Source organism: Trachurus trachurus (genome assembly GCF_905171665.1).
Source record: "Trachurus trachurus genome assembly, chromosome: 7".
NCBI lineage: Eukaryota > Metazoa > Chordata > Actinopteri > Carangiformes > Carangidae > Trachurus > Trachurus trachurus.
Window position 1 is genome coordinate 33,714,776 of NC_139901.1, and position 16,351 is coordinate 33,731,126.

Here is a 16,351-nt window from a genome sequence, read left to right on the forward strand (position 1 = left end):
TTCAAAGGAGGACATCGGGAAACGGGATGAGGTCACTGGAGAGGGGCAGCCAGTGACCGTGACAGCTAAGGAATCAGCCCAACCCAGCCACTCTAAGGCAGCCAGTCCTGTAACAATAAAAACACAATGTCAACCACCAACAAAGAAACGCTTAGCACAGCTCATAGGAAAGCGATGTATGGTCTCATGTGCTATTAATGGTGTCCCTCTTCAGATGTTGCTTGACTCAGGGGCTCAAGTGACGATGGTGGGGAGAGGCTGGATGGAAGAAGCACTCCCCCATGTCCAAATCCAGCCACTTGAATCCCTTCCTCTCGATGAGCCGCTGGTGATTTCTGCAGCAAATGGCACAGATGTTCCCTTTGATGGATGGGCAGAGGTTGAACTCCAAATCGGTAACAAACACTGTGGACATGTCACCATTCAAGTGCCAATGCTAATCAGCCAGAACTGTCTCAACTGTCCTCTCTTAGGCAGCAATGTTTTAGTTGAGATAATCAAAGAACAGAGAAGTGAGGTTGATATTTCTGCTTTATTAAAAGAAACACTAAGCATAAATGACAGTGCTGTAGAAGCCCTTGTTTCTGTTTGCCAGATGTTGACCCCAGGTGAGACAGATGTAGAGTGCAGTGTGAGAACGGGGAAGATGGGTCTCACTATTCCCGCAGGGCAGATTTGTGAGGTGAGATGCAGAGTCAGAGAATGGCCAGGGGGTGGGGTTACGCTCTTTCAACCCAACTTTGTGAGTAACTGTCCTGAGGGGTTGGATTTGTTTCAGGCCTTAGTTGACGTTCCAAGTGGGTCCTCAAAAATTGTTAAGATACCTGTTCAAAACCCCACTAAGCACGACATCTACCTCCCTAAGAGAACAGTTTTAGGAACATTAGAGGAGGCTACGGAAATTAAACCAGTTAACTGTTTTCCAGGTGGGTTAGAGCCCATGTCCCCTAGCACAGTTAATACATCCTCAGCTCAGGTTAGCACAGACAAACAAAGAGGAACAAGTGAGAAAAATGAGACAGAGGACACAACAAGACAGAGATGGCACCCACCTGTTGATGTGTCGCACCTGGAGAGACATGAACAAAACATTGTCAGAGACATGTTGTATGAGGAGTCAGATGTCTTCGCCAAAGATGATTGTGACATTGGGTGCATCCCAAACCTGCAACTGAAAATCCACCTGAAGGATGACACGCCAGTGCAAACGTCCTACAACTCCGTTCCTAAGCCCTTGTACAAAGAGGTAAAGGACTATGTCCAAAATCTGCTCGACCAGGGCTGGATCAGAAAGTCTGCTTCTTCCTACTCATCTCCAGTCGTCTGTGTTAGGAAGAAGGACAAGAGTTTACATCTGTGTATTGATTTCAGAGGCTTGAATCGGAAAACCATCCCCGACCGCCACCCTCTCCCACGCATCCAAGACCTGCTAGACAGTCTGGGGGGGTACTCATGGTTCTCCATACTCGACCAGGGTAGTGCGTACCATCAAGGCTTCGTCGATGAGAGCTCCAGACACCTGACTGCCTTTAGCACACCCTGGGGGCTTTATGAGTGGACCCGCCTCCCATTTGGTCTAACCAACGCCCCCGCGGCTTTTCAAAGATGTATGGAGGGAGTTCTTGACGGGTTAAGGGACGAGTGCTGTTCTCCATATTTGGATGACGTTCTCTGTTTTTCCAAGACTTTTCATGACCATGTTGAAGATCTGAGACAGGTGCTCTGTCGCCTACGAGAGCATGGTATCAAACTACGTCCAAAAAAATGTGAACTGTTTAAAAGCCAGGTCAGGTATTTAGGACGCCTAGTGACTCGTGAAGGTGTACAGATTGACCCTAAAGACATTGAGGCAGTTCAGCATTTGAAAGAGAAAGAGCCAAAGAATGTGGGAGAGGTCAGAGCCCTCTTAGGTTTTTTAGGCTATTACAGAACATTCATACAGGACTTTTCTAGGATAGCAAGACCCCTGTTTCAGCTAATAGAGAGTCCTAGTGAGCCTAGTCAGAGAGCTACCAAAGTTAAGTCAAAAAATACTAAGAGTGGTCAGCTCTCATCCAAAACACCTGTGTATTGGACACCAGATCACAGTGCTGTAGTGTCACGCCTGGTGGATATGTTAACCAGTCCACCCATTTTGGCTTATCCAGACTATGACTTACCTTTTGTACTCCACACAGATGCCTCGAACGAAGGTCTGGGTGCTGTGCTCTATCAACAGCAGGGAAACAAGCTCCGGGTTATTGCTTATGGCTCCAGGACACTCACGCCTGCAGAGAAAAACTACCATCTCCATTCTAGCAAGCTTGAGTTCCTGGCGTTAAAGTGGGCAATCTGTGATAAATTTAGAGATTACCTCTATTACGCCCCCACTTTCACAGTATACACAGACAATAACCCCCTTACATATGTTTTGAGCTCAGCCAGGTTGAACGCAGTCGGGCATCGGTGGGTGGGTGAGTTAGCCGACTTTCATTTCACCATCAAATATCGGCCAGGAAAGTCAAACGCTGATGCTGACACCCTGTCACGACACCCAGTGCATTTTGTTGATCACCTAAAAGAGTACACAGAGACAGTGTCCCCTGATGTAGTCTCTGCCATCTGGCAGGGGGACAAGGCTGTAAAAGACAGTGATGTGCCATGGGTGGCTGCATTACAGCTACAGTCTGATGTAGGTGACACACAAACTGGAGGCACCCCGGTTATCACCCCAGAAAGTGTCAGAGCTGCACAGAAAGAAGATGCTCCTATCTGTGAGGTGATAAACCTAAAGAAAACTGGATGGAGTCCTCAGGATAAAGAAAAGAGACAAATGGGACGAGAAACACGCAGACTGGTACACGAATGGAACAGACTCAGACTTGACAAAGGGATTTTGTACAGACAGACAGGACAGAGGAAACAGTTGGTTCTTCCCAGGAAACTGAAGGCAACCGTGTTAAAACACCTGCATGATGACATGGGCCATGTGGGCGCTGACAAAGTCATACATTTAGCACGAGCAAGGTTTTATTGGCCTTTTATGCAACGGGACATAGAAGATTATGTTATTCGCCAGTGTCAGTGTATTAAACAAAAAAAGCCAAACATCCCAGAGAGAGCACCTTTGGGTTCTATAACAACCAGTGCCCCATTTGAGCTCATCTCAATTGATTATCTACATCTTGAACAGAGTAAAGGCGGTTATGAGTACATTTTAGTCCTGGTAGATCACTTTACTCGGTTTGGTCAAGCTTATGCCACAAAAAACAAATCTGGCAGAACAGCAGCTGAGAAAATCTTCTATGACTTTATCCCTCGCTTCGGGTACCCTGAAAAGCTACATCATGATCAGGGCCGGGAGTTTGAAAACAGTCTCTTTCAGAGACTCCAGCAGCTCGCAGGCATAGCACACTCCCGAACGACTCCCTACCATCCGCAGGGGAATCCTGTCGAGCGCCTGAACAGGACACTTCTACAGATGCTCCGCACTCTGCAGGAGGAGAAAAAAACAGAGTGGAAGGATCACCTACCTCACATTGTCCACGCATACAACTGTACAAGACATGAGGGAACGGGTTATTCACCATTTTTTCTTCTTTATGGTAGAGCTCCACGTTTACCTGTAGATCTGCTCTTTGACTTGAAACCTGAAGAGGAGCCACGGTCCAGGCAAGAGTATGCACAGAAATGGGCTTCACGCATGCAGGAAGCATACAAAATTGCTTCAGAAAACAGTGGAAAGCGTTCAGCTAAAGGAAAGAAGTATTATGATCAGCATGTTAAAGGTATTACACTGCAGCCCGGTGATCGTGTGCTTATCAGGAATCTGTCAGAGAGGGGCGGTCCGGGCAAACTCAGAGCTTATTGGGAGAAAAAGGTTCATCGAGTGGTTGAAAAGATGGGAGACGGACCTGTTTACAGAGTTCAACCAGAAACAGGAGAACGCACTCTCCGCGTGCTGCATCGCAACCTTCTGCTACCTGTTAATGATTTGCCCTTAGAAGTCCCACCGAGTCAGTCCGCACTTAAAAAGAGACAAAGACAGACAGACTGTTACAGAAACAACAGAGAGACAGTGGAGCAGGAGTCTGAACACTCTGAGGAAGAAGAGGAATACACATATTGCCTCCGAACAATCCCAGTGTATAGCAGGAGGAGAGTCAGACCTGCAAGTCCTCAGTCTAACCCACCAGATGAGCTCAGACCCGTAGCTCCAGAGTTTCAACCACTGAGACAGGTAACAGATATGGCTCAAAAACAACAACAACATGATCCTGTAACCCTCCCAGATCCAGTGCAGACACCAGACCAGCTGGCAGCTGCTCCACCACCAGCTCAGGAAGTGCAAGGAGAACTCGTAACTGATGACACTGCAGAGGAGGCTGATTCAACAGAGCAGGAGAACAATGACGAGCCTGCAGTGGAACTGTCCGAGGAGGAAGTGCAACCTGTGAGGAGGTCAGCTCGAGCACAGAGACCTCGTGAAATGCTCACATATGACCATCTTGGACAACCATCATACCAGTCTTGGCGACCAGGTGCAAACCTGATGTTTGCTTATGCCCCTTATCCCATGTCTCATCTCCCAATACCCCTCAATCCATGTCCCATACCCTCCTTTTACCCAGCTGTCCCCGAACATTGTTTCTACCCCCCACAAGCAGCGTGGACATGCTAGAGAGACATAAAGACTTGAAGAACAGACTAGACCAGACTTTACTGTACACATACTCACCTACACCGACACACACTTATACATGTGGACATATGACTGTACGTTGACAATTGGACTGTTTTGGGACATTTTCTTTTAATATTTTTGTTGGTTCTAGATGTCCGGAGACATCTCTTGAAGCAGGGGAGAGTGTAGTGGGTCTGAATAGCCACATATAGTTTATTACTTTAACAGACACCCCCTCTTTTTCATTTTAATATTTGAACCTTTATTTGAAACTTTATAAACTCAGTTTTGCAGAAAGCATTACCACTTTGCGCCAGTAGATGGTGCTCTAACACCAGTGGGTCCAGCAAATAGTTTCTGCTCTGCTTTGCTCTGCGCATGTGCAGAGAATAAACCTGCTGAGCAGCAGTAGCATGAGCTAACAGCTCTCGTGTCCTGTGTTTGGATCCACAGGTATGTAAAATGTATTAATTGTACAGTTTTCTTCAGTTAAACTATGTAACAACATAAGGCGAAGCCGTGAAGTGAAGCTAAGCATTGTAGGATGTTGAAATATGTACTTTATCGTCGTTGTTTTCTATCGGGTGTTCATGTCCGCAAAAGGTCGGGTAAACCAGAATGAGTGTATGTGTGTGTGTGAGCAGTCCCGACCATAAACGTTGCCTGCTAGAGTTATTGTTTATTAATATTTTTCTGAGACTAATTCGTACGGTATTTACAGTGTTGTGTATTATGAAATGTGAACATTAAGCGCATGTGCAGAGAATAAACCTGCTGAGCAGCAGTAGCATGAGCTAACAGCTCTCGTGTCCTGTGTTTGGATCCACAGATAAACTGTTAGCACCGTAACTGAGCCGCTCAGTGCCCGCCGCCTGAGTGGCTCATGCTGCCGGTCCAGAGACCCCTAGCTCTGGCGCCGGTAACAAGTGCATGTCCATATAACGGTTGCAAATGGATACCAACTGTCTTCGTAACAAAAAGACACACCAAAAAACATCCAGATACCTCCATGCTGCTCGTATGTAATGTCCCTCTTGTATTGAAGCCACAAAATGCGAAATTGTCCCGAAAAAAAATTAAATAAGTCTATATTTCAAGCTTGTTTTGTAGCGGAAGCTGAAGCTCCTCTTCCCGGTTCGTCAAATTTGGACGAACTGGGAAGAGGAGCTTCCACTACAAACAAGCTTGAAATATAGACTTATTTAATTTTTTTCGGGACAATTTCTCATGTCGGGGCTTCAATACAAGAGGGACATTACATACGAGCAGCATGGAGGTATCTGGATGTTTTTTGGTGTGTCTTTTTGTTACGAAGACAGTTGGTATCCATTTGCAACCGTTATATTGACATGCACTGCTACGCCGAGACCCCCTGTAACTCAGAGAAGCCACGGAGGACTCTGAAACTTCTCCCAGCCCTTACTCCACATGAGGGGGAGGAGATAATGAGTGAAATTTCAATTTTGGGTGAACTATCCCTTTAAATATGAAACACACGACCTTCAGGAGACTTCTCAGTCTGACTGGTGGTGACAGAGGCCGATGAAGGGGCGGAGCTTCCTGCAGTTTGTGGTGAAGCTGCTGGTGGGAGAGATGTGGACAAAGGTGTTGGAGTCAGGTTTGGTCTTGGAGGTTTTGGAGTCAGGTTTGGTCTTGGAGGTTTTGGAGCTGTGAACAAACCATCAGACAGTCAGATCAATACATCCTGGTGACCAGCTGCTACATTAACATTCACATTAAACTGTGTCAGCATGTGACTAACTGCTTCTTCTACTGAGTCTTTATGTTCACACTCATGAAAATCAGCAGCACAAACTTTTTAACACGTCAGGTTTTTAGAAACAGACGAAGCTGTGGAGACACATGAAGGAACATCTCAAAGACTTTCAGGAGAAACTCACCTTTAGTGACTTTGAGGTTAAAGTCTACATATCCATCTGAAATAAAACTTTCTTCCAAACCACACCTGTACCGTCCTGAGTCAGACTTGATCAGGTTTGTGATGCTCACAGACAGAGTGTGTCTTCCTATCAAAGCTCTGTCATATTTAATCCTGTATCTGCCTCTCTGATAGTTGTCTTCTTTTGTTTCAATGAGCTTGTCGTCTCCTTCACATTCGTTCCTACAGAAGAGCTTCTTCTTCCCAGGGAACAAGAATAAACATTTAACTGTGATGTTTCCTCCTTCAGTTCCTTTATGCCGCTCTGCATCAGTGAGTCCAGTGTTTCCATCCTGCAGCCCTGTAGAAAAGATGAACATTCAGTTCATATTCACTGATGATAATTATTCTGCTTCACAGTCTCAGTGGGAGCTTCTCACTTTCACCACAGTCACAGTTTGTATCTGGTTCAGAAGCTTCAGGTTTTAATTAAAGTTGATGATGTGAGAAACTTGTAAAAAGACAATGAACTGAGTTTGTTAGATTAGATGAACATTGAACATGTTTGTCTACATTTGATCAGTCACACAGAAACTAACAACCACAGTTTCCTGTGTTGTGACCATACTGTAAGTGTCTCAGTTGGCGCCTGAATTAAAACAGAAACAAGACAAAGGTATAAATGGACAGAACACGTACACACAGAAACAAACATGAAGGACAGAGAAGAATAAACTGAGTCCACTGTTAAACTGAGACCTGATGAGAATCTGACTGATGAACGACAGAAAACAGAGAGAGAGTGAACTCACAGAGAAAGAGGCAGATCAGAGTGTGATGGACTTTCATGTCGGAGGCTCTGATGGTTTCACGCTGCTTCTTCCTTCTTCTCTGGTGAATCAGGAACTCATCACTTCTCTAAATGACCAAACACCACCCCCTCTCTCCTCCCTCTCATCAAGTATTGTGTTTGATATTTTATTATGCAGAGGTCCCGTTTTACTTAATTCTGTAAGTTGATCTTATTTTTTCTTAAGAAAAGTGGCAGCACCGACACGACATATTAAAAACATCAAGTGTAAACCATCACACTGTGAATGTTACCCTTACGTCATCTGCCTGCTAATCTAGATGATGATGATGTCAGCACTCACCAGCCCCTCACCACAACCATGGCAAGCAGATTTAACATTTAAAAGCTAAGTTTGACTATAAGGAATTAACATCGTAGATATCAACAGCATCTTTCTGACTAGTCGTAATTGCAATTTTAATAGTTGGATTTTTCATTCAAGATATCCGTAACATAATTGTGACTAGTGGAAAGGACATATAGAGATATCTGTAATTCAGTTTTGACTATAGGCACAACTGAATTACAGATGAATTCAAGATATCTGTAATTACATTCTGAGTTGCAGATATCTCAAATTCCAGATATCTCTAATAAAAATTCAGTTCAAGATATCTATAACTTGATAATAGATATCTACAATTAATTAATGACTGTTCTTAATTCCAGTTTGAGATATCTACAACATCATTTTCCATCCATCCAAAACCTCTCATGAGTGACAAAATATCAAGGACGTTCACGTCGCCCGGATCGGCGTCACCGGGGCCCCACCCTGGAGCCAGGCCTGGGGTTGGGGCTCGCAGGCGAGCGCCTGGTGGCCGGGTCTCCGCCCACGGGACCCGGCCGGGCCCAGCCCGAAGGAGCGACGTGGGCCCGCCTTCCAGTAGGCCCACCACCTGCAGGAAGGACCATGAGGGCAGGGGCGGGTCCAGGATATTTTCTGAGGGGTGGCACAGGGGGTACCAACAGTGAATCTGGGGGGGCCGCCCAAAAGTAACAAAAATTAAGGCTGCCACTGATCGCTGTCTTGAATGTTTATATTGTACAGTTACACGTCTTCATCTTGCTTTTATTGGCCACATTAAATCTTTCAACTTGTAAGGAAGATGCCTGTGTGACCTTCTCATTTTCCACTTGTCAATATTAAAATGATAGTCAATCAATAATCAACTCTGTCTTGTAAATAAGAAGTCTTAGCATGAACATTACTCAAATGGTGAAAATTGAGAGCAATAACAATCTTACACCATTTTATATATTTACTATACAGAACACTATAGGATGTTTGCTGTACAGAGTTGATTAAGAGCCTACAGTAAACGTAGCAGTGCCTTTATCTCCTATATAATATTAACCAGTCCACCTGGACTTATTTTGTTTTTTTAGCTGTAAAAGTGTCATACAGTCTGCTGAGTATGTGCTTTTGTCCCTTTTTTCAGGACAACTTCTTCTTTCAACATCTGGCAGTAGTTTTTCTCTACTGTGTGATATAAGTGTTATAACAGGGTGTAATAACAGAAAAACACAAAAAACAGAATTTAATTTTTAGTGGTTTTTACTCAATAAGGCACTGAGAATATACATGGATAAAATAATTTGAATGTACAAAATGAACTTTGAACTATAATACACTAGAAACAACAATTATGTCAATTTTGAACCAGTAGTTGTTTGTTTTAGGTCTCATTTTTCTTAAGTGGGTCCAGGTGTTTTTGGCCCTGCTGGTAACTTACTGCAAACAGCAGTGCCTGTCCAGCTGTAAGCAGAGACCTACATTGCACTGCTGACATTTCCATTGAGTGTTTCTTTTGTAGACAGTGTAGGCTACTGCTTTCTCCATCTCTCCAGTGCAAGTAGGGACAGGAAAACAGCTGGCAAAGACTTGTAGTGTTGTTGATGGCTGTTCTTCAGAAGACATCCTGAAAGTAAAAAAGATCAGATCAGATTAATCTCAAAGAAAATACTTGATCAGCAGTAGAATTTAAAAAAAGTAATAAACATGACAGCAGTGTCCACAATAAAGATAAAAGTAAGACACCTTCAGTAAAATAAACAAAACTACTATTCCACATTATATTGTTTGAAACTAGCAGGATAATATTGCAACAGCAACAGAAGAATATTGAAATTAAGTGTTTAGTGAAGCAGCAGAGATATAGCCTATATAAAAAAACAAAGAAAGAAACAGAAATTGAAACAGCAAAACAAACATGATCAATCTTTACTACTCACCCAAATTCAGATGAATTTCCTCCATCTCTGAACGTGCTGGGTATAATCAAAGCCCTCGTCTCTGGTATAATTATCTTCCCGGACGACCTCCTCAAAATGTCCAGAGTGAGAAAAAAATATAGGAAAAACACGGCGAAAAAAACGAGCAAACACGGTAAAAACACGGTTCAAAAAGGCAAACCCATGGAAAATAACACAGCAAGAACACACGGATACAACACACGGTGAAAAACACACTAAAATACACGTAAAGTCCAATAAAATCTCACTTGTCAACACAGCTCCGTCACATTCAGTCACCCTCTCCTTCCTCATTCAAAGCTCGGCTTTCCCGGGGTTGCTGTGACGCTGTGCCTGGGATTACCGTAATGACCAGTATATCACTGAAAAGCGCAGAATGTCTGCTTTCAGAAACCGTGTTCCTTTTTTTTGATTGCGCGAACAGTCTAAGATTTACGGTAATTTAAAAAAACGGTGTAGAAACCTGTCACCGGCGGCAGTGATTGACATTACGACAGGACAATGACCATTGGGGGGGCACACGGGGTGGCCAATCAGATTGCAGGGGTGGCACGTGCCCCCCCGTGCCACCACGGTGGACCCGCCTCTGCATGAGGGGCCGGTGCCGTGTGTTTTGGGTGGCAGCCGTGGGCGGGGGCCCCGGCGACCCAATCCCCGGACAACGACTCTGGCTTTAGGGACATGGAATGTCACCTCGCTGGGGGGGAAAGAGCCTGAGCTCGTGCGGGAGGCTGAGAGGTATCGACTAGAGATAGTCGGGCTCACCTCCACGCACAGCCTGGGCTCTGGAACCCAACTCCTTGAGAGAGGCTGGACTCTCTTCCACTCTGGAGTTGCCCATGGTGAGAGGCGGCGAGCTGGTGTGGGCTTGCTCATAGCCCCCCAGCTCAGCCGCCATGTGTTGGAGTTCTCCCCACTGAACGAGAGGGTCGTTTCCCTGCGCCTTCGGGTCGGGGATAGGTCTCTCACTGTCGTCTCGGCCTACGGGCCGAACGGCAGTGCAGAGTACCCGGCCTTCCTGGAGGCCCTGGGAGGAGTACTAGAAGCTGCTCCAACCGGGGACTCCATCGTTCTGCTGGGGGACTTCAACGCTCACGTGGGCAGCGACAGTGTTACCTGGAGAGGTGTGATTGGGAGGAACGGCCTCCCCGATCTGAACCCGAGCGGTGTTTTGTTATTGGACTTCTGTGCTAGCCACAGTTTGTCCATAACGAACACCATGTTCAGGCATAAGGGTGTCCATCAGTGCACGTGGCACCAGGACACCCTAGGCCGGAGGTCAATGATCGACTTTGTAGTCGTGTCATCTGACCTCCGGCCGTATGTCTTGGACACTCGGGTGAAGAGAGGGGCTGAGCTGTCAACTGATCACCACCTGGTGGTGAGTTGGATCCGCTGGCAGGGAAGGAAGCTGGTCAGACCTGGAAGACCCAAGCGTATCGTGAGGGTCTGTTGGGAACGTCTGGCAGAATCCCCTGTCAGGGAGGTCTTCAACTCCCACCTCCGGGAGAGCTTTGACCGGATTCCGAGGGAGGCCGGAGACATTGAGTCTGAATGGACCATGTTCTCCACTTCCATTGTTGACGCGGCCGTCCGGAGCTGTGGCCGTAAGGTCTCCGGCGCTTGTCGCGGCGGTAATCCCCGAACCCGGTGGTGGACACGGGAAGTAAGGGATGCCGTCAAGCTGAAGAAGGAGTCCTACCGAGCCTGGATAGCTCGGGGGACTCCCGAGGCAGCTGACGGGTACCGGCAGGCCAAGCGGACTGCAGCCCGGGTGGTCGCGGAAGCAAAAACTCGGGTCTGGGAAAAGTTCGGGGAGGCCATGGAGGAGGACTACCGGTCGGCCTCGAGGAAATTCTGGCAAACCATCCGACGCCTCAGGAGAGGGAAGCAGTGCTCCACCAACACTGTTTACAGTGGAGGAGGGGAGCTGTTGACCTCGACTGGGGATATCGTCGGACGGTGGAAGGAATACTTCGAGGATCTCCTCAATCCCACTGACACTCCTTCCGTCGAGGAAGCAGAGGCTCAGGATTCAGAGGTTGATGCATTCATCACCCAAGCTGAAGTCACTGAGGTAGTCCGGAAGCTCCTCAGTGGCAAGGCACCGGGGGTGGATGAGATCCGCCCTGAGTACCTCAAGATGTTGCGGGGCTGTCGTGGCTGACACGCCTCTGCAGCATCGTGTGGCAGTCGGGGACAGTGCCTCTGGACTGGCAGACCGGGGTGGTGGTCCCTCTCTTCAAAAAGGGGGACCGGAGGGTGTGTTCCAACTACTGGGGGATCACACTCCTCAGCCTCCCGGGGAAAGTCTATTCCAGGGTGCTGGAGAGGAGAATTCGGCCGTTAGTCGAACCTCGGATTCAGGAGGAACAATGCGGTTTTCGTCCTGGCCGTGGAACGCTGGACCAGCTCTACACCCTCCGCAGGGTGCTCGAGGGCTCATGGGAGTTTGCCCAACCAGTCCACATGTGTTTTGTGGACTTGGAGAAGGCTTTCGACCGTGTCCCACGTGGCATCCTGTGGGAGGTGCTCCGAGAGTATGGGGTCGGAGGCCCTCTGCTGAGTCAGACCTGTTCCCGGTGCGTGTTGGACTCCGGCAGGGCTGCCCTTTGTCACCGGTTCTGTTCATTATTTTTATGGACAGAATTTCTAGGCGCAGCCAAGGGCCGGAGGGGGTACGGTTCGGGAGCCACTTGATTTCATCTCTGCTTTTTGCAGATGATGTGGTCTTGTTGGCTCCCTCGAGCCAGGACCTTCAGCATGCACTGGGGCGGTTTGCAGCCGAGTGTGAAGCAGCTGGGATGAGAATCAGCACCTCTAAGTCCGAGGCCATGGTTCTCGACCGGAAAAAGGTGGCATGCACCCTCCAGGTCGGGGGAGAGTTCCTGCCTCAGGTGGAGGAGTTTAAGTATCTTGGGGTCTTGTTCACGAGTGAGGGGAGAATGGAGCGCGAGATCGACAGGCGGATCGGTGCGGCGGCCGCAGTAATGCGGTCATTGTAACGGTCCGTCGTGGTGAAGAAGGAGCTGAGCCGAAAGGCAAAGCTCTCGATTTACCAGTCAATCTACGTTCCCACCCTCACCTATGGTCATGAACTCTGGGTCATGACCGAAAGAACGGGATCCCGGATACAAGCGGCCGAAATGAGTTTCCTCCGCAGGGTGGCGGGGCGCTCCCTTAGAGATAGGGTGAGGAGCTCTGTCACCCGGGAGGAGCTCGGAGTAGAGCCGCTGCTCCTCCACATCGAGAGGAGTCAGCTGAGGTGGCTCGGGCACCTGTATAGGATGCCCCCTGGACGCCTCCCTCGTGAGGTGTTCCGGGCATGTCCCACCGGGAGGAGGCCCCGAGGAAGACCCAGGACACGCTGGAGTGACTACGTCACTCGGCTGGCCTGGGAACGCCTTGGGGTCCCCCCGGAAGAGCTGGAGGAAGTGTCCGAGGAGAGGGAAGTCTGGGGATCCCTGCTCCGACTGCTGCCCCTGCGACCCGACTCCGGATAAGCGGATGAAAATGGATGGATGGATGGATCATTTTGACTAGTTATAATTCCAGTTACAGATAACTACAGCGTCATTTCACCTAGTCAAAACTTGAAAAGGGACATGTAGATATCTTTCATTGAGGTGAATTAAAGATATCTTTATCTCTATGAGTAGTCAGAATAAAATTGTAGATATCTCAAAAAACTGGAATTACTACTATTCATAATTCAGTTACAGATATCTGTAATTCACATAGCGGATATCTGCAAATGAATTATAGATACAGTAGCCTATCTGTAATGACAAACCCCATACACATGAATGGCAAAAGTGATGTCATTTGTCCTAGGAAGAATGTAGTTGTGGATCTGAAATGTTCTTTTTGACGAGGCAAAACTGAATTACAGATCTGCAACACATATCTAGTCTGGTTTTTAAATGTTGAAATGGCTTGACATATTATGTGTGTGTGTGTGTGTGTCACCTCTGGATCTTCTCCTGCACAGCATCAACACTCCCAGAGTCGGACAGCAGCACCTGAGGTGGTGTCAACAGTTCAGTGACAACAGCTTGATTACACTGACACCTGCTGGCTGAGTCTGGTATTACACCTGTGTTTACCTGGCAGCATGCTGCATCAAGCTGGTACCAACAGCTGCACAATGACAATGTTACCAACTACAAGAATTATGGTGAATGCTGAAAGCTATAGTTCTTCGTGTCGGCCATCTTTCTTTATTATTATTATCACATCTCACATTTATTGCATCCTAACTTGTCCTATAATACTTTGTGCTACTTCTACAATTCAATTCAAATTGTGCAGCTTCTTCAGGACATAATTGCTGTTGTTTTTTTTGTTTTTTGTTTTTTAAATGTTCACAAGACTTCCAGCTATCATAGAAAAACCTTTGATTTGTCATAGAAGTACATTTTTATGACCCTTCGCTGGACAAAAATGTCCACCTCCGCCTATGGGTTTTTTAAAAATATATTTTAAGGTAAAACATTTAACTAACAGATTTCACCATGCAACCTCCCAAGTTTATCACTCACATTAAGACAATTATTTTTTTGTATTACAAGTTTTATCAAATTGTATGTTTAAATATGTAAATGAGGCAATATCTAATGAAATATGTGCTGAGTTCCAGAACTGAAATCTGAACAATGGATAAAGCCCCTTTCAATATTCTTGTTTTATTTTGTTGACATATACTCAGACGTTTTCACAGAGGAGGATTTTGGATATCTCTTTTTATCACTCTGTAAATGAGAAAATACTGTCACCACCAAACCCCATAGAGCCCCATAGAAATTATGTGTTTTTGCAGCTAAAACAACAATTTTGAGATTTTTGGCTATTTTTCTTCCTTAACGTAAGTTCTTTCAGAAAAGTCAAACGAAATGGTAGAAAATCTACATTAAGGTTTTTATTTTACTTCATTTTTTTCTCTTTTGTGGTAGATTTCTCCTAAATTCACCAAAAGTTAGTCTGACCCATGTCATGTCAGGTATCATTGTAAAGCTCTCTCTCTCCTGAACAATGATGTAGGCTCCAAATATTGTAATTTCCTCCGTATTCGCCACCAATCGTAAAAGTAGGATTGACAATAACAATCTGTGTAATTTTCCAGTCCAAGTCTTTAAAGGCCGTTTTCTCAGAAAGAGTTTTTCAGACTCAGACTCCTCTCTAGAAATCTCCACTTCAGCAGCACTTACAGACACCAAACCTTCCACTTTGATCCCTTTCTATATGCTGAAGGGTTTTACAGAGGGGATTGTTGATATATCATTCACAGCCTTATTTATACAACATTTTATTACTAAAAACATGGAGACATTAGATTTTTTAAAGGGCTGGTGACAGTATTTTCTCATTTTATTTACAGAGTGATAAAAAGAGATATCCACAATCCTCCTCTGTAAAAACTAAAGACTCTAATATGTCAACTAAATAAAACAAAGTAGCTTTATCCATTTTTCAGATTTCAGTTCTGGAAATGTATGCAAATTAGTGCATATTTCATCAGATATTGCCTCATTTACATATTTAAACATAAAATCTGACAAAACTTGTAATACAAAAAATATTTGTCTTAATGTGAGTGATAAACTTGGGAAGTTTCATGGTGATATCTGTTAGTTACATTTTTTTTACCCTATTCAACCAGTGGCGCCCAAACCTCTTCGTGAAGCCGCTGTGTGTCTGTCCTGTTATACATCTATTGTGTTGTTGTAGTTAGTTAGTTAGTTAGTTAGTTAGTTAGTTAGATAGATAGCCCATAATAACCGTGTCTCCGTCCTGCAGGCCACAGCCCTCGTGTCCTTACAGGAGCCGGTGACCTTCCTCTACCGCGCATGTTTGTGCGTCTCATCATCACCATCATCATCATCATCCTGTGATGTAACACACACACACACAAACACACAAACACACACACGGACTCACACTGGTTTCACCGTAAATGCAGCAGACTGTTTACATGTGGATCAGCTGATAGGTTGATGTGTTTTTTTTCTTTTTTCTTTTTTTACATCTGTTTTCCGAAGTGAAGCGGATTTCAGCACCGGAGCTGTCCGAGCTCTGACGATGCTGCTGCCGCTGCGCCGGAGCTGCTGAAACACACACACACATCACACACACACACACCCTCTCTCTCTCTCCCTCCTCTCTCCTCCTCCTCCTTCCCTCCTCCACACACACACACACACGCACAAAGCGCTCTGTCATGGCGGCGTCTTCCAACCATGTTACTCCCACCAACTGCAGCTGGTGGCCCATCTCCGCCATGGAGGAGGACGGGGGCAAAGCGGCGGCGGCGCCGGGGGGAGACGACGCGGAGGAGAAGAGCTGCTGCAGCGGCGGAGGAGGAGAGGAGCCGGAGAGCAGAGAGACCAGACCCTTCAGCAGAGACCGGCTCGTGCTGTACCACTGGACCCAGTCCTTCACCTCCCAGAAGGTACAGGGATGAAAATGGAGGAGGAGGAGGCTGCACGGCTCTCCTCTCTCTCTCTGCATGACACGATGCTCCAGCGTGGAGCTCCCTCTGTCCCTGTGTGTGTGTGTTAACGTGTGTGTTTCGGTCTTGGTCGTGCATGCTTCTTTTCCCCTGCTGTGCATGATGATGCTTCGTCGCTGCACAAACCTCCGGAATATGAATCCGCTCCTGCAGCTGCTGCATGGGCAGATCTCCGCTCAGCGCTGCAGCAGC

The 16,351-nt window shown here is 46.4% G+C and overlaps 1 protein-coding gene across 1 annotated transcript in view; it reads left to right on the plus strand.

Moving 5' to 3' along the window:
* Positions 1-9,726: 9,726 nt before the first annotated feature.
* Positions 9,727-16,351, plus strand: part of gdap1l1 (ganglioside induced differentiation associated protein 1-like 1) — a gene marked incomplete at both ends in the record, with an annotated part of 43,292 nt that continues 36,667 nt past the window's right edge. The window contains 2 exons of the mRNA XM_083974694.1: positions 9,727-9,735; positions 15,860-16,099. Of these exons, the coding sequence (XP_083830820.1) occupies positions 9,727-9,735; positions 15,860-16,099 (249 nt within the window). The remainder of the gene's footprint in view (positions 9,736-15,859; positions 16,100-16,351) is intronic.